The sequence below is a fragment of the Geotrypetes seraphini genome, chromosome 14 (genome assembly GCF_902459505.1).
Source record: "Geotrypetes seraphini chromosome 14, aGeoSer1.1, whole genome shotgun sequence".
NCBI lineage: Eukaryota > Metazoa > Chordata > Amphibia > Gymnophiona > Dermophiidae > Geotrypetes > Geotrypetes seraphini.
Genome location: NC_047097.1, coordinates 74,898,089 through 74,917,480, shown reverse-complemented (window position 1 = coordinate 74,917,480; position 19,392 = coordinate 74,898,089). Strand labels below are relative to the sequence as shown.

Genomic DNA, 19,392 nt, shown 5'->3' with positions numbered 1-19,392 from the left:
TTATTATTCCCTCTCCCAACCCTTCCTCCATCCCCTTATTCTCTATATGTATATATGTATGCTTTAATCTTTCAGCTTACAAATGAATGGATGGATTTAAGTATATCATAGGCTTTTCTCCTACTAATAGTCTGAATAGTTTGAGAAATGAGACAGAATGAAAAGCTCCTGCACTTCTGACTGTGCTGATGAGCAATACCTTGGTCCAGTCTGGCCGTCCTGGCTGTGTCCTCGTTCTTAGGCCTGTGATGGAGTCTCTCTTCTCTTTCTTTGCAAGCAAATCCAGAGCCATCTGCAGTCCAATAGCTTTCATATCATTCATACTCAGGGCAGAAGTCATGTACATGTGCATTTCCAAGAAACGACCTGCAGAAACAGGAGGAGACTCTGCTGTTAGCTTAGGAAGAGGGAGCCGTGACTTCTGGATCATCCACAAGTGCAAGAAATATTAGTATTTGGACGAATTTCAAGCCATGCACGTATAAAGGATTTTGCTGATAGACTTGGAATGCAATCCTCATAGATATTACGTCCCCTCTCTAAGACAGGTTCCCCCTCCCCCTCGGAATCTTTTCCTGCCTTTCAGTGCAGCTATGATATATGGACTGTTATTTTAGAAACATTCACTTATAATTAGTGACATTTACATATTTATGGGATATTGCATATTTCAGAAAGCTGCTATTTACATATGCAGATCCCACAGCATGCTGCGATTTCAAGGAGGCGTGGCTTGGGTGGAACTAAATGTGGCACATTTTACAAAGGGGACACAGAAGTATGGGGGGAAATTCTGTGTCAGGTTTTACACAAGCGATTAAGGGAGTCATTCTCCTATATTTGCCTCCAAAATGAAACCAGCTTAAAGCTGAGGCCTCGCTGTATAACTGGAAGCCCTTCCACATGTAGGTTTGTAACCAGGACCATGTTGAATTATGTGCGGGCAGTGTGGCCATAAAGGGCGCAAGGAAGATGGGGTCTCTCTCTATTGCCTTCTCTGTTTGGCTGTGATGCAGTGGGCAGGATAGGAGTTCTAGGGCGGTGTCACAAGGGGCACATTTTCAGCCCGAGACAGTCCTGTTTGTAACATGGGGCAGCTCCATTTGGAAATGGTGCCTCTTAGATGTTGATGTTGTGAAATTGCCATTCCACTTGGAAACTGCTGGCTCTACTTCGCTCATGGTTTCATTTATAAACTGGCTGTTCCTGCAGGTATTTTGGAAAGGGCCCTGTATTGGCAAATACTTCCTAGAATACCACCAGGTGTGCCATGAGAGATTCCAGAATTTTAGTTTAAAAAATTCCCTTCATAAGTATACCCTAGAATAGATAACATGTACTTTGCGTATGCAAGAGTCTATCACTGCAGTGTTCTCCCTAGGGCCTTTTAGCCGGGTGCTCCGCCCAGCTAATTTAGATGACCACCCGGCTATCATCTGATGTGAATTCTGCTGCTGCCGCAGCTGATCAACATAAAAAAAAAAAAAACCCCGGCTTGGAGAACTTATGCTCTGGGGCTCTAAATGTGCGTGCCGGCTTCCCTTCTCTTCCCTCAGAAACCGGAAGTTATATCTGCAGGGGGGGGGAGAGAAGAGAAGGGAAGCCGGCACGCACATGTTAGAGCCCCAGAGCATGCGTTCACTACAGGCTAAGGCGGGAGACAGGTCAGTGAAGCTTACAATTTACTGTTCTTGTTGCCAGGTCCTGCCTACTTTCTGTTTCCGTGAAGGCAGGTTATTCAAAGGTAATTCAAAAAGAGTAAAGATTAACTAATAATCATAAGATCCACAAAAAAGTTAATCCAGAGAGCAATTATAGAGTTGATATTAGTCAAATCATTAATAGAAAAATTATTAATTAAGTGAAGGAAAAGATCTCAGAGTTGCCACTCCTAGGACCATAATAGTATCATCCAATGTGGAATAGTGGCGTGGATATCTTTCATAGATCATAAAAACCTTCACTCATATTGTGTAATAATTTGACTAATTAAGTCAACGTGATAATTAGAACTAAAACTCTCTACATCTTATTTAATAAAAAAGTACTTGAGTAAAAACTATATAAAGTGACAAGCGCAATCCACAAGTTAAAGTGACTGATGTGTTAGTTAAAAATGTTAACTTTAAAGTGACTGATGCTATGGTTGACCTAATTAAGGTGACTAATGCTTTGTCAAGTTTCAAGTTTAATAAAATTTGATGGTTCGCCTATTAAATCTAAGCGAATTACATAATAAAAAGAAAAATAGTATAAAACAGTAAAACAAGTTATTTTACATTAACAATTTTCAAAGGGCTATGACAGATTGACAATACAGACGAACTAAGAAACATTAGGAAAGGACATTAGGGAATAAAAGTTACAAATTATTGTTTCCTCAAGGGAAGAAAGGGGTATGATATGGGTAGGACCAAACGATTAGGTTGGGGAAAATGTGTGAGGAAGTATTAATTGGTTAGCTGTACGCGGAAAAGTTGTTCTAAAGGTTAAATGAAGATTTGAAGAGATATATTTTTAGATTAGTTTTAAATAAGTTAAGATCTTTGATGTTTCTGATATATAGGGGGAGGGTATTCCAAATAAGAGGAGCCATAACTGAAAAGATGTCATGGCGTCTAGTTCCTATTATTTTCAATGAGGGGACCATTAATAGACCTTGAGTATTGGACCGAAGTGAACGTTTTGAAGTATGAGGAATTAGGAGCCGATCTATAAACTGTGGCTCATTAGTATCTAGTGTTTTAAATACCAGTAATGCTATTTTATATGTTGTACGTTGGTTGATGGGCAGCCAATGAGATTCTATGAGATAGGGAGTTTGTGCTACAAACTGTGCAAAAAAGACTAATGCTGGCTTAAATACTTTCCTAATTATAAAAAACTCTACAGTTGAAAAAGTGACTAGTGCAGTAAGCTAACGTGACCATACTGATAAACAGAATGCAAAGTGGTAAAAAATTCAAAGAACTTGATAATATCAAATTTCACTAGCTCAGAATTAGGCTGTTGTTTAAACTGACACAATTCCTATATTAAGTCGAAGGTAACGAATGTAATTTGAGCTTTTGCAAATGGCAATGGATACAGTTTATCAATTGGAGACAAATATCAATCCAAAATGGCACTTATCTTTTAAAGATAGAAAAACGGCAAAAAGATTGAATGCCGGTGTAACGCTGTGTGTCTTATCTTATCTTATCCGACGGGACCCGTTTCGCCGCTGTCATGCGGCTTCATCAGGGTTTTTTGGATAACACATTCAGGACGTTCTTACAGGGCTAATGAAAAGGTCAAGGCCTAGTTTTAACGCAGGCCTTTGGTGTAAGATGTTTGTATCAAGGTAACTTCTGATTCTTGTCACATTGTTGAATTCCGACGTACATAATTTGAAGAATGTTGTTCATGCAGATTATATTATAATTACTAGCTTATCTCTTATATATTAGATTTGGTGGTTTGTTATTCCGAATGTTGATTTTGTTACTTAATTTTCCTTTGCTATTTTATGAATATATTGTACCATATTCTCAATTCCCAGTACATAATACCAAGTTTAAAATGTTAAAATTTGCTGATCCAGTCCCATCCCCATCTCCAGGATACTTCCTTTGCAGGCCTCACATACCTTCAGGCTCTTCATCTGCTTGATCCAGCTCCAGTTTGGTCAACAGACTCACAAACCACTCAAAGAATTTCTGATCACGGTTTATCCAGATGAAATCCACCTGAAATTGGAAAATCAGATCTCAGTATAGTATCGGAGAATGCCCTTAGTAAAAGCATAGGGGGAACATACACAAGACTTAGGAAGGGTCTAGGAATCACTTTATACAATACATTGAAATCCAACCCAACAACACAAACGCCCAGTTTTAAGAGGCATTTTTCAGAAGAGCTACATTATCTAGATATCACTGGAAATCTTCAGATGTCTGGCACTATCCAGACAGTGAAGCTGGCGACCAGCAGTATTCAGTACTCGAACGCAGATGACATTAGGCTAGCAGGAACATTGTCCTAAGATATCCAGTGATTATCCAAGTACCAGTGCAAAATATCCCCATTATCTGCCCTAATACTTACTCTGGATGTTTAGCCCCAGTATCCCAAATGCTGTGATGGCAGCTGACCTAGAAAACGCTATTTATTTATGTGAAACTTTTATACTGCAGTTAGCATGGCTGCACTTACTGTTCCCTCCCACTGCTATACAGTTCCCCTTCACACGAGACCTCTTGGTAAAGACCGAGTACAGTTTCCTGCAAAACTTGAATCCCACGTAACTCTGTGCCATCCTTAACTTACAGCCCCAGCCCTTCACCAGTTCTATCTGCCCTGTCACTTGCATATCATTTGCTTGGAAGAGGAGCTTAATGGTTAGTGAAGTGGCCCGAGGTTCAATTTCCACTGCAGCAACTTGTGACAAGTCACTTAACCCTCTGATGCCCCAGGTATACCTGTATGTAATATGTAAACCACTTTGAGTGTAACCACAGAAAGGTGGTGTATCAAATCCCTCCCACCTTAGTATCACAGGGTCCCTTCTTCCACAGGTCTCTGAGATATCTATTGCGGATAATCTTTTAAGAGAGGGGCACCTGGTTTAAAAGAGTAACTTGGCATCTATCAAATTCATGACCATGTACCCCTTAAAACTTGAGCTCAAGTAAGTGTATTTGTCCATGCATTCTACCCAATTTGGTTTCAGGAAAATGCATAGCACAAAAACTGTATTGGGAATGCTAGTTGCAGAGGCTAAGTCCTGGTTCAGGAGCGGATTCAAGGATGCCTTCGATGTATGAACCCTTTCTCAAACAGGATCCCTCCCTTAAATGTCTGATGGAGTTCTTCCCCCCACCCCCACCTCATGTCCCTTATAGGTCGGTTTAGAACTACAAGTAAGTATCACTCCTGATTCCCGTTTAGAAGAATGACAAGTGGAATAACAAATTTTTTGGGAAATTTGGAATACAAATGCTATTGATCCAATTTTTTTTTTAAATTCTTTATTCATTTTTCATCTTACAACAATTGTATCAAGAAATAACATTTGAACTTAAAAACATCACTTGATATTCTATTAAAATCAACTTAAATTAATTAATTCTAACCCCCTCCCTCCTATCCTTCCCATATCATATGCATTCACATATATTATATAATATAATCTTTCCTATTAATCCAAACATTTAATAAAGAATCCCCTATCCCATCATTTCAATTGTATTATTAAGGGAAAATGTTAACTACTCATTACAATAATCTGTTAATGGTCCCCAAACATCTCAAAATTTACTAAAATATCCTTTTTGTGTGGCTATTGATCCAATTTGATTTAACTGCAGCATTTGATGTAGTGGATCTTGATGGGTTATTAGACTGTTTGAATCATTTAGGGATCTCAGGGACGCTGATGAGATGGTTTGAAAGATCACCCAGGCTCTCCACTGTCCCTGGTTATATTTAATGTATTGTTGACATCGGCGGGCAAGAGTTTAGGATTCTTGCAGGTAGGAATTTACATATATGTGGATGATGTTAGCTTATTAATTCCTGTAAGTGAGTGATTTGAATGTGGATTTGGGTTTAATAATGTGTGAATGTGTTAAGACTAAGGAATCTTGGGCTTAAATCTTATTGCCTAAAATTGAATGTGGGAAAAACCTAAGTTATTATAGCCTCCAGAACAAACTCCTTTGTACCAGACATTGATAGATCTATTTTTAATTTGGAATCATCAATGGGAGTGTTTGATGTGGTATTAGATTCCATATTGTCGCTGGAAAGTCAGATTTTAACAATGACCTGAAAACGTTTGGGGGGAATGGGTCATCTCAGGAAAATTAGGAGCTATTTAGATCTTGATATATTTAAACAGTTTTTCAAGCATTAATCCTTTGTTGACTGGACTACTGCAATATACTCTACACTAGCTGTTCTGATTCACTGATAAGGAGCTCTGGCTGGTGTCTAAATGATACTGCGTATTTGCACTGTTGTACTAGTATTTTAAAAAGAGGTCATGTGCAGGCAAATCTGGACATATGGTGGTCTTATTCCTACCAAATCTCCAGTTGAAGGGGTTTTCCTCGCAGGTGTACAGCTCAGGTTTTTCTCAGCCAACAGACAGTGTATCCAGAACTCCTTTCCCGGCCCCAAACTTGACTCCAAACTTTGAGTGCATGAAGTCAAGATTTTCACTGAAACAAATTCTAATTCAGGGCAGTTGGCTCCAGAGAACAGGTCTGCCTTTAGGGGTAGAAGCACAAGGAACATGGCCTCTGAATTTGTCTCATGCCTTTGTCAGCTGTAGCTCAAGGTAGGCATTTTCCTGTCCCTGGAGCTCCAAGTGCAAATTCCCTGAGCTTATGCAAACCAGAAACCATGGAAGGTGTAGCCCTCCATTCTCTCCAGGAGGCCCATCATCAACATGCTTTCTGTCTTTTGGGGAGGGGGACACCATTGAAATGGTCACAGCGGGCCTTAGGTGATCTCAGCTCACGGCTCTCACCTTCCTCAGCTTCATCTCGTTGTCTTTTAGAGACTCGCACCAGGAGTATCTGCAGTTCGGACAATTCTGCTTTCTCATTCGATATCTAAGAAGAATGCACAGGACAGTGATATGGAGAGCAGAACAGTAAAAAGATGCATGAGAGAATTCTGTGACTGGCATGCTCCCAGTATCCAGGGAAGAGTCTCTCCACTGGTGGCTGATAAAGATCTTCAGAGGGTGATGAGTGAGCTCTAACATACAAACCTGTACATAATACTCTGCAGAATCGAAGCAAAGGGAGTGATGCCGATGCCGGCACCAATGAGAACAGCATGCTCGGAGGTGAAAATCCGGCGAGTTGGAGTACCGTAGGGCCCATCAATGTAACACTGTGAAGGAAGACACACAGATTGCTAATTTTAGATGTTTGTCACCCCAACAGATGAATAAAATAAACCAAAGAAAAAAGTGATTCTGCATCATTTTAAAAGATGAAAACAGGATCTTCTCATGCTCAACCCTATCACTTTGGCAACATGGCTTAATGTACATAAGAACTTAAGAAGTGCCTTTGCTGAATTAGACCAGAGGTCCATTGTGCCCAACAGTCTGCTCGCGCGGCGGCCCAACAGGTCCAGGACCTGTGTAGTAGTCTTCTCTCTATACCCCTATATATATATTTAGTACCTTATAGCAAAAACATCCAAATTTGAACCTCACACGTGCTTCCATCGGCAGCCAATGCAGAAGTCGGTAGGAAGACGTTACATGATCGAACTTCTTCAAACCCAAAATTAGCCTGACTGCCGCATTTTGTACCAGTTGTAATCGCCGCATGTTCTTCTGGGAAAGTGCCAAATAGATGATATTATAGTAATCAAGTTGACTCAGTATAAGGGACAACAGGTTACAGATCACTAACAGCAGATCAGTAATTTCATGTTTGAGTTCTTTCAATACTCTGGAGTATACACCATCCAGTCCAGGTGATTTATCACTGACTTGTCTATTTGGCTCATACATCTTCCAGGTTCACCAAGATTTCTTTCATTTGCTCCACATCATCACCCTTGAAACAGGCACATAGCTAGACCTCATAGTTTGGAGGGTCCTGACCCCAAGGTGGGGGTGGGGGGAGGCCCATAATTTTGCTGCATCCATATCCATACCTGAGATGGAAGGGGTCTCCAAATCCTGCTAGTGGAAGCCTTTCTACTTGCAAAGCCAGCAGTCAGCGGCTCTTTTTCTGGACTACCGCCACAGCACCAGTCAAACATCCCCCATGCTGCGGAGATACCCCACATATGTTTGCTTTCTGTGAAATGAGGGAGGCTAGACCTCTGCGCATACTCAGTTTTTGTGCATGCATGGGGAGAGAGCTTCCCTTGCATATGCTCCATTCTCATCTGCACAAGCCTCAAACACTTTAAAAAAATAAGTGTTCGAGCTTGTGCAATTAAGGCAGAGCTTACAGGAATGCAGGCAGGGACAAGGACTCACGGGAACAGGAAACTGAGTTCCTGCAGGGACGGGGACAAATTTGTCTCTGTGTCATTCTCTACTGGTGAATATATTCCTTACCATAGGGGGTGCATGTGTAAAGCATGAAAACAGCACAGACAGCTGAAGAGAAGGAAGGGAAGATGATTTTTTAAAACACTCCTTTTACCCTACATTAGATAAAAAGGTAGTCTCAAAATAAAGCCAAAGAAAGAGATGGCTAGACTTAGACTAATTCAGAACACGCAGTTAAATTGATTTATGGTTTGAGGAAATATGACCATGTGACGCCCTTCTATCGTGAGTTGCACTGGCTTCCGGTGGAGGCTCATGTTTTGTTTATGTTGGGTTCTGGATGGTATTGCTCCAATCTATATGACTGATAGATTTCTTATAGCATCTTATAAACCTAGAAGAGGATCACATGCTTTGTTTATTTTTCCATCTGTTCAGGGTTATAAAAGCAAGAAATCTTTGATCATACGTTAGCATTTCAGGCTGCTTCCTACGATAAGGAATTTCGACCTTTTGCTCTTACAAACATTTTAGAACCCAACTGAAAACGTATCTTTTCTCAAAGTATTTGTCCAAATAATTTTATGTGTTTCTTATGTTATTTTTATTATTAATCTTTTGTTAAGCGCGTTGAACTTACGGTTATGCGGTTTATAAGTATGATGTTATGTTATGTAAGCAAATGCATGTGAGAAATTGTGAACAAGCTCAGCACTAAAGCATGTTCCTATTGCAGGGGGCTCCAGGGAAAGGGCAGCTGGCAGCAGAGGGTCTTTTGGCCTACCTTGATATTGCAAACTCGGTGATTCCCACTTAATTTGGCAGAAATCTGTTAAAGGAAGAAAACAAGTCATCATCTCTTCTTCTGAAAGGATAGTGGAGAGGAGCAGGTCATGCCCTCTTTCAGGTCAAAATGAGCTCACAGGAGTTCTGTATCCCATCATGCATCCTGCTCTTTTGCCCCGCCTTGTGCCCTTTGAGTGTGTGGCCCTAGCTGGATTTGCACACTCTATGGGAGATCTGGGGTATGTATGTCTTTGGAGGAAACCCTGTCTTATTTAGGACACGAGATTCTGGGTCAGGACTAGCAAGGCAAAGAGCAAGAGGCCTGGGTCACTCAACTTCATTTGCTTCCATATCCACAAAAAAAATGTAGCCCAGGCCAGGTTCTCAACAGAGTCTTTGGGACATACCTAGCCAGCCTGGTTTTCAAGATATCTACAATGAATACCCATGAGTTAAATTTTCTTGCATTATCTCCATTGTATGCATATCTGTCTCATGCACATTCATTACGGGTATTGTGAAAACCTGACTGGAAAGGTGCAATTCAAGGACTGGGTTGAGAACACTGCCTTAGGGAGAGAAGCTCCTCCCCAAGGAAATCCAGTCTCCTTTGAACACCAGTCAAATAACTTTGGGTTGCTAGAGATTGGATGGAGGTTCAGAGGTACATAATCAAAAAGAAAATACGTCTAAAAACCTGCCTAAATTGGCACGTGGACTATCAAAAAGACAGGTTGTCCAAGTCTGATAATCGAAATGGGTTTTAGATGTATGTAAAAGCAACATAGGCCTTTTCACTGCCGCTGGGTGCCCAGAGTGAAAAAGGGTGTTTTATGAGGAGTGGTTAGGGCGGGATGTGGGCCGACCTAGACTGTCGTCTGGCAGCCATAATCGAAAGTTTGACAAGGTTGCCTATACGGAACTTATACATTTTGACTTAGACCAAGTCAAAACAGGTATAAGTTCCGGATTGGGCTGCTGGGGAGGGGCCTATGGCCCTGATTGGCCCAGGAACTTAAGGCCCCTCCTGGGCCAACCGGAATCTTAGGCACTTCTCCCAGTACATTCTGGGATGTGCTGGGAGTGGCCTGATTCCGATTGTACAGATCCCTTAGGCCACCCCCCCAGGCCGCTGCTCAATAAAGGACATCCTTTGTTAAACTCCTGGTTCACCCGTTTGGTCATGCCCACTGTTTTTCTTTGTGTTTACGATGTCTGCATCTACCTTGGTTTTCTCTTTCTTTTGGACCTCATTGCAACTGTATCTAATTCTAGTTCTTTGGTCTCTATCTTACTTTTATAACTCTATTTTTTCCTCTCATTTCTATTCTTTTTGTGGTTCCCTCTCTTGATATCATCCTTCTTATTTCTTTTCTGTGTCAGCCCTTTCTCTTCCTTCTTTCTCTACTTCTTTCAGCAGTGAATATTTCAGTACTTTCTTTTCCTTCCTTCTATACCTGTCTATCCCCTTCTCCTGATTCCTATCCATTCCACCTCACCTTAATAATTATCAGATGGTGAGGTACTGGCTTCACCTGCCAAAGCCCAAAAATACCGTGGTGGTACAATGGCTAAGCTAGCCAAACACAGGAACCTGACTTTTCCAGTCAGATTTATCTTCATTTTAAGCAGCTCCTCTTACCACTTCCTCACTGGTGAGCAGGACCTGTGTTAGATATACTGGGGCTCAAGGCACAAATTTGGAAGGGGACTGCAAAGTCTGCCATTGGCTGTGCCTTCAACTGGAACCCCTATGCCCAGTTGTGTTACTAGAAGTCTCCAGAAGTGACCGTCTGCCATGACAGCACTATTGTAAGAAAAGCAAACACTTACCTCTTTCAGCTGCAAGCTCTCTTTTCCTTCGTGTGCAACAGGAATGTCGACTGTGTCACAGCTGGAGACGCGAGTGACTTTATAAGAAGTCAGCTCAATTCTCTCATTTCTAGTTGTGGCCACTGACCCACTGGAGCCCGTCAAGTTGAAATGGTACTCCTGTGAAGCAGTGTAAAGATAAAAAGATCCTGCATTGCATGTTATTTTCATAAGATACTTGCTAGTCAGGGAGCTGCTTGGTCCATATGGTTCTGAATGGAGATCTATATCCTGCATTCTGTTTGGCCCAGGCACTGCAGCCCACTGAGAGTCATCGAATAAAAGAATAAAACCTGTGTAGTTACCTATGGAAAGTCAGGCTTTCGTGTCTCGCTCATTGCTGAAGTATTGTCTTTATACAACCACAAATCTGCATTGGCTGAAAAAGCATGTTTTTTTCCCCTTCTGGAACTCCTTACCCAGTTGGTAATGAAAAATACATGCTTAGCCCTTCGTTATCAGTCTGTGAGAGACACTAAAAGACACCATGAGAAGGAAAACAGAGCCATCTCACATCTGTTATAGCCTTGACTTTTTTCATATTTCTTCTGACTGGCCACAGGACACATTGCCTCCAGTATGCAAAACATATACCCTCTCTTTTATGTTGAATCAATTTTTATTTTCAAATAACAAGAAACAATCTCATATGCCCTAACCACACCAACAGAATAAAACAATCAAAAACAAAGCAGTAGATCCAACAATCCCACCCAACCCACCCCCCATCCCCAAACCCCCTAGGCTAAAGCAGAGATAATGTACTGCAGTAGGCTTGGACTCTGATAGCCCACTGCTAAAGACAATGATTGACTCCAACAGTGAAAAAAGGAAGAAAGAAAGAAGGAAAGAAAAGAAAGAAGAGGAAAGAGAAGTATACCTGGCGCCCCGCAAAGATGGAGATCAAGCCCGGTTCTCAAAAAATCACAAGGAATTTAGAATGTCACTTCTAGCCCGTGGTGATAAGGAAAAAAGATAAGAATCCCAGGTCCGAAGAAACTGGCGTTTTCTTCGCAAGCTAAGAGACGCATCCTTCCGCTTCAGCAGCAGCTGAGCATGCAAACGATTTCTCTAGTCCCAAAAGGAAGGTAAAGTTTCCCCAATCTCTCTTTATCAAGCAGCACTAGAGGCCGGAGTGGTAAATGCTCCAACGTTCACAGAATTACTAAGAGCGTCAGAGCACTTACCTGGCCTGCGCCAAAAACCTCTAGTACAGCTTGAGAAAAGGGGGCCATAAATCTTACTGTATGCTTTTATTTTTGGGTCTCCATTCTGAGACTTTGCTGTGGAAATTTGTTTAAGACATTTGCTTAGGAAACTTTTCCGGGATATTGCTTACAAGAAAAATAAGTAAAAGTAAGAGGAAAAGAAGGCTGCTTTTGTTCACAAAAGTGGTAGCTGGGTAAGGACAGCAGTAGCTGCGTAAGCGGAGAAGGTAAGGAATAAGAGGTTAGCTTTCATAAACTACAAAAGATCACAGAAAGAGGAAGACAGGCAAAAATATCTGGAAAAGTTAAGAGAGGCTGGTCAAGTAGTCAGGAAAGCAAAGATGCGAATGGAAGAAAAATAGCCAACAGTGTAAAACGGGGGACAAGACATTTTTTAGATATATTAGTGATAGAAGGCAGTGTAAAAGTGTAATTGTGAGACTCAAAGGTGAAGGGGAGGAATAGGTAGATGCTGAATTGCTTAACAAATATTTATGTTCTGTATTCACAGCTGAAGTACCTGGAACATGACCGCAGAAGAGAAAAGCAAATAGGGCTAGAGGGAAGGTAGATAAAGTAATGGGGACGGATGGTGTACATCTGAGGATACTGAAGGAACTTATGGAAGTTCTGACGGTCTTTCAGGCTGATCTTTTCAATGCTTCTCCTAGAATCAGGATGGTATCGGAGGACTGGAGAAGGGCGGATGTGGTCCCTTCTCCACAAAAGTGGAAATAAGGAAAAAGTAGGGAACTATAGGCCACAGACAAGGGTTGGTCCTTGTGACTTTGGAACTGGTGTCTGTGACCTGTCATATTCCACTGTATCCTGGGAGCTGGACAGAGCTGAAGAGCCTCTGTGCTTGTTATAGAAACACGATGGCAGATAAAGGTCAAATGGCCCATCCACAGCATCCACTATTTCCTCCTCTCTCTAAGAGATCCCACGTGCCTTTCCCAGGCTTTCTTGAAATCAGATGCAGTCTTTGTCTCTACCACCTCTACTGGAAGACTATTCTATGCATCTGTCACCCTTTCTGTAAAAGAGTATTTCCTTAGATTACTCTGGAGCCTATCACCTCTTAACTTCATCTTATGCCCTCTCATTCCAGAACTTCCTTTCAAATGAAAGAGACTCTCCTCATGTGTATTTATGCCACGTAGGTAATTTAAACATCTCTATCATATCTCCCCTTTTACGCCTTTCCTCCAAAGTATGCATATTGAGATCTTTGTCTGTCCCCATACACCTTATGACAAAGACCACTGACTATTTTATTAGTTTTCCTCTGGTCTGACTCCAATTATATCTTTTGGAAGGTGTGGCCTCCAGAATTGTACACAATATTCTAAATGAGGCCTCACCAAAATCTAATACAGGGGCATCAATACCTCTTTTTTCCTATTGACCATACCTCTCCCTATGCAACCTAGCATCCTTCTAGCTTTGGCCGTCACCTTTTCAACCTGTTTGGCCACCTTAAGATCATCACATACAATCACACCCAAGTCCTGCTCTTCTGTCGTGCACATAAGTTCTTCACCTCCTATACTGTACCGTTCCCTCAGGTTTTTGCAGCCCAAATGCATGACCTTGCCTTTTTTAGCATTCAATTTTAGCTGCCAAATTTCAAACCATTCTTTAAGGTTCGTCAGGTTTTTCTTCACGTTATTCATACCATCTGGCGTGTCTACTCTATTGCAGATTTTGGTATCCATAAATCTTACCCGACAACTCTTCAGCAATATCATTTATAAAAAAGTTTAAAAGAACAGGTCCAAGAACAGAACCTTGGGGCACACCATTGGTAACATCCCTTTCCTCAGAGCGATCTCCATTGACCACTACCCTTTGTCGCCTTCCACTCAACCAATTCTTGACCCAGCTCGTCACTTTGGGACCCATCCCAAGGGCACTCAGTTTATTTATTAGACGTCTGTGTGGAACACTGTCACAGGCTTTGCTAAAATCTAAGTACACCACATCTAGCACACCCCATCACCATGATTGTCTATTTGCTTATCTTCTAATTGCTTATCTGATTGTCCTCTGATGAATAATTAGCTGCCTGAGTGTCTACCTGATTTGCTATGATCTTTGCAGATAATAAAAAGCAAAGAATATGATTATACTATTCTGGAGTATTTTGCTGGGCTATTTCTGCTCCTTGCAAAAGAGTCTTGTAAAGAACTGTGAGTTGTGGATCTGTCTAGATTATTTGTGGCCCTAGCATAGTATAACACCCTAAAATTCTGCTTCCTCAAGGATTTGCAGCATCCTTTAATAGCTCTATCAAGATAATATAGTCTGACCTTTTTCTTACCTTAACAACTTTGGAACAAGGGATGAGCCTTCTGCCTTGATACACAGACAGTTGCAGGAGAAGTCACCCTTGAGTTGCTACTCATGCCAGCGAAGAGATAGAATTACGGTGGGGGGAAAGTGAAGGCATGGTCTGGGGATGCTCAAAGATACCACCCTGATTGTATCTTCTCTTGCTGCTTTGATATCCTTATATTACCCCACAAAGACATATGATTTCCTTGCCCACCTGACTGGAAACATCTACAAATATTCAATTTTATAACACCTGAAAGCCAGATGTCCAATAGCAGGACAATATCTTTAGTTCCTATCAATGGTGCAAGTGATGAATGTACAAACCAAAAACACACCTGGGTCCATTTGTGATGTCTTCTATTGTGCAGGTTGATGGTGAGACGCTTTGGCTCTTGTGCAAGGGGCCCTGGCTGCCAGAAGTACTCATACAGCCTGTTTGTCCACTGACCCAGCGAGCGGATATGCAGCCATATGGTGTCTGTAGAACCAAAGGGAGATGAGAGCAGCAGAACAGTTTCAGCACCTACCCTAACAGCTGCAAACTTTAAAAGATACCAGTCGTTGCCTGTCTCACACATTCTCAAGACGAGAGACCTCTTAAAATGAACTGTAAATTCAACAAGGGAGCTTTTTCCCTGTAAGATGATCTTGTGTCTAGGGCAAAAGTATCCAAAGAGGCTGATGGGTTTATTCAGTAAAAATACATTTAGAAAGTCTCAGAAATGGAGGGCTGATATTCAGCCTGCAGCGGCCAGAGGTTTTGAAACTGTTAAGAGCTGCAGGCTAAACCGAGCCCAGATAATGAATGCCAGGCCATCTCCAGGCTCCGATACCAGCCGATATTCAGACCAGAACACAGTTAGTTATTTTGCTGTCCTGACATTATCCGCTCCGGCTCCTGCCAAGCTGTGCCCTTCGCTACATAGATGTGGTGGACTGGTTAGTGCTGGCACAAATGATTTATTGAATATCGATCCCAGAGTTTTCTTCCTTTTCATTTCCTGTTGCACATGAGGACCTGGGGAGGGGACTTCAAAGCCCATCTGCAAGCTGTGCCTCCTTCAGCATAAAGCATTAGCACTGCTTAATGTCGGCCCTGAGGGAAGATATGGTCCTCAGTTGGGGGGATTTTCTGCCATATCACTGACCTAGAAGATTTTGGAACTCACTTCTTGTACCCCATTTTATTTGGAGTGGAAGGTGGATCCAGTACCTTTATTTATAAAATCGCCTCTTACAGTACACTTCTCTCTCCTAGTTAGAGTTCTCTGTTATTTCAGGGGCTCCTAAAATGAGAACCTCTGGGATAGCACAGAAAGCAAATCTCACAGTGGGAGGGAATGTTGTCATCTACAGAGTGGTTTGCCCTCTGTAACATAAGACTCGGGGCATACAGGGTCCCTGAACCTTAGCCCCTCGAGGTCCTTTCTATGCTTATTTGAAGTAGCAGGAGGGGGAAGCTCTTTCCCAAGCCTCCTGCACTGCTGCTATTAAGTGCCTATGGGGAGTCTCAGGCCCTGCCAGTGGCACTGTCTCCTTTAAAGTGCAGCGTACATCACATGGGGACAAATTTTTCCCGTCCCATCCTGGCAAGTTTCCTGCCCTGCCCCATTCCTGCAAACTCTGTCCTCTTCTGCACAATCCTCAAACACTTTAAAATCATAAGTGTTCAAGGCTCGTGTGGTTAAGGCAGAGCTTCCAGAAATGGGGAAGGGACAGGGATAGTGACAAAACTGGCAGGGACTGAGGCAAATTTGTCCCCATGTCATTCTCAGAAGAGACAGTATCTTAAATTATAATAAACAATAAACCATCAAATGTTACTTAATAATACATTATTTGTCCAACACTTCTGGTACCTATTAATATTTCACCCAACAAAGGATGGATAGAGCTGTATTTCCATTTCATTAGTGTGGGGGGAACAATCTAGGAATCCAGTTATCAAAATCTTTGACGCAACTGTATGAGGTCAACATAAAGCCCTTGTTAACAGTGAACTGAATATAGGTGACAAAAATGTGGCTCTTGAGAGAGGGAGATACTGAGCCTAGAGAAGCAAGAGGATTGTCAAAAATTCTTTCAAGCTTTCTGATCGTTTTACCCCATATTAGATAACTTTATGTGGGCTGCCTGAGAAGCTCGTATTCTGTTCACGCTAGCATGTTTGATTTTAAAGATCCTATCGTGGCTTACAAGTCAATATACACAATAAAGGTCAAAGTTTACAATACATTACAAAACGTACATAGTAAAAAGGGTAACCCCCCCCCCGCCCCATCAATCGGCGAGAAATAATACGATGCGTAGGACTACAGCTTACCAATCAGTACTGGGCAGTTTAGAGTCAATTTGAGAAACTGTATAGAAATAGTCAATTAAAACCTATTACTGTAGACAGAGAGAGATACACTGGAAGGGGGACATGAGACATGGAAGGGGGAGGGTGATCGTATCCAGTCAACCATAAAGATACTTGGTGAAAAATCAGGTTGACTCGATTCAAAAGGGTTTCTATATTTTATGGAAACTAAGAACTATTAGAGCATACTTTGATATTAACTCCTTTCGATTGTTGGTTCAATCACTTGTCCTTAGTCAGTTGGACTATTGTAACATTGTTCATCTTGCTGGAACTCAGAAAAATCTTCATAGACTGCGCATAATTCAGAATGCAGCAGTCAGATTGATTTTCAATTTAAAGAAGTATGATCATGCCACTGATGTTTATCATCGACAGCACTGGCTTCCAGTTGAGGCACGGTTTAAATTTAAGCTCGGCTGTATTTTTTTAAGGCATAGAATCTTTTATCATTACAAACTCTAAACATTCTAGAAAATCTCACTCATTATTTTCATTCCCTTCTGTAAAGGGATGTAAATATAAGAAATTTCAGGAACGATTGCTATCTTTTCAGGCAGCCTTATGGACTAGGGATTTAACCCATATATTAATATTCCCAAATTCATATCAACAATTTTGACGTGCCTTAAAGACGCATCTTTTTACGGAATCTTTTGGAAGTTAGATAGTGGAGGTTTATTCATTTGTATTACTAGTCTTTGTGAACTGCATAGAACTTTATGGTATTTGCGGTATACAAGTGAGTTTTATGTTATGTTATGCCATAATTACCTGGACCCTTGCATTATATGGTCATACAGTATGTTTCTATGAAAGTAGAAGGTTCTTGGCCCAGGTGTTCAAAGTATGGACAGCGAGAGAAGAATTTGTTTTCAAGTTTTGGAATTGACAAGTTCTGAAGCTTAAATACAGTTCTTTCTGTTCAAGAAACAGGATAGATGGAGCAGAAGTTGAACTATGTGTAACGTGAATGGCACAGATATGTATTAGGTGCCATATAATGGAATAAAGAATACAATGAAAAATTAATTGCATTTAAATCTACAGCTGATCAGTTTTCAATGCCCACTAATTCAGCTGAAATCTACGTGTATATCAGGTGCATTTTCAGCAGGACTTTCTGTGAATATTCCTATTTATACATCACTGTCTGTTTTCTATACATTAACCTGGTTTAGAATGCCCCGTTCACGCCCATCTTTCTGTACATTTAGAATTATACATGCACTTAGACATCCAGTCTAAATGCCATTTGAAAATTGATTTCATATTATATATATACATAGGGATTTTTAAATTTTCATTACTATAATAAAGACACAGCATTCTACATAGACACATTTTCACACTTTTTAAAGCTATGTTACTGCTTAATACAGTAAAGGATCAGTTGTTCTTAGTCTTTGTTGAGATAAGGGGATCGTAGCCCAATCTTTGAGACATGCCCAGTCACTCACATTTTCAGGCTATCCACAATAAATATACATTTACAGTGTATGCTAATCTGTCTGCTGCATATTCATTATAGATATTAAAACTGGGCTGGCTAGAGGGAACATTGCTTTACAATGAAGGTTTCTCTATTTCTCTGGCTTTCTGCAGGATTCATACCTTGCTGCTCGGGGGCACTGCTGAGCGTGAATGGATGCCATTCATATTTGGCAATCGCTGGGATGTTCACGTAGACATAGTCTCCAGGTTTGTAATGAAAAGACTGTGGTCTCCTAATCACAAGGTGAGTCACCTGAATTCAAATCAACATGACAAATGCAGTCTGTAAACACTGGAAGCAAAACATTGATCAGAAAGAGTTTTCAGCCTGTCCATCTCATGTTATCAAGTTGAAAGAATCGGCATGTACTTAAGATATGTCTGCATATGAGAAACCCCTGAAGAAGCTTATCAAATGTTGAAAGAGGCCCCCCTCAGGCTGCACAAGGTAAGTACTTGTTATAACATTTTTAAGCTCTTGAAATGTGGCTGCTTAAGATTTCGAATTTGATAAGTCGAAAGCACATTATAGACACTTAAAAGCTCTAGCATAAAAAATTTATTTGGAGGTTTTTTGACCGATGAAAGAAAAGTGGAACCTGTAAAAGCATATAAGCAAAGCCTGAGGTCGCTGAGGTCATTTTTCTCCAGTTTAAAAGTAGGTTTGAATTTTTACTATTATAGAGGAGTTAATATAGTTGGTAATTCAATCATTAGGAATGTAGAAAGCTTGGTAGCTGCTGGATGTGAGGATGGTTTGGTAACTTGCTTGCCAGGTATGAAAGTGGAGGACCTCTTGCATATCCAGATAAGGTTTTATGCTCATTTTTTTTTCTATTCTGGTAGGTACACAAAAGGACGGTATACAGAACGACACATGAAACAGATTTATTGAAGTGAAGTGATCTTCCCACTGACCTTGGATGGCAGGAGATTGCTTTCCACAATGTACAGACCTCTAATGTGGGACACTGCGAGACCAATCACTTTCTCCAGCACAAAGACGAGTCCCGGCACCACAAACCACTTCCAGAAATTGGGGCAGTGAAGCACCAGCAGCACCCAAACCCAGATGTAGGAAAGGTGGGTCCAGTAGAATACCTGTAGACACATCAACACCCATTGACCTGCTGTTTGAGAACAGAAACTTTTGGCAAACAAAATAGGAAGTGACATGGCAAGAAATGTCTTTTACCCCTTCAAATGGGATTGCTGTATCTTATTCAGAATGAAGAACAGAAAGAGAGTACTTGCCTAATTGAGTGGGGTGGAGTTGGGGCTCTTTCATGTCTGGAGAATACAGGGGTAGCGAATGGCTG

At 41.2% G+C, this 19,392-nt stretch overlaps 1 protein-coding gene across 2 annotated transcripts in view; it reads right to left on the bottom strand.

Moving 5' to 3' along the window:
* NOX5 (NADPH oxidase 5) overlaps positions 1-19,392 on the bottom strand; it is a 39,301-nt gene that overhangs the window by 3,347 nt on the left and 16,562 nt on the right. For both annotated transcript variants that reach the window (XM_033919520.1, XM_033919521.1), the window contains exons 8-16: positions 18,992-19,174; positions 18,194-18,326; positions 14,553-14,695; positions 10,631-10,789; positions 8,796-8,840; positions 6,761-6,885; positions 6,515-6,599; positions 3,629-3,728; positions 200-366 (exon numbers count right to left, since the gene is read on the bottom strand). In XM_033919520.1, coding sequence (XP_033775411.1) covers positions 200-366; positions 3,629-3,728; positions 6,515-6,599; positions 6,761-6,885; positions 8,796-8,840; positions 10,631-10,789; positions 14,553-14,695; positions 18,194-18,326; positions 18,992-19,174 — 1,140 coding nt within the window. The remainder of the gene's footprint in view (positions 1-199; positions 367-3,628; positions 3,729-6,514; positions 6,600-6,760; positions 6,886-8,795; positions 8,841-10,630; positions 10,790-14,552; positions 14,696-18,193; positions 18,327-18,991; positions 19,175-19,392) is intronic.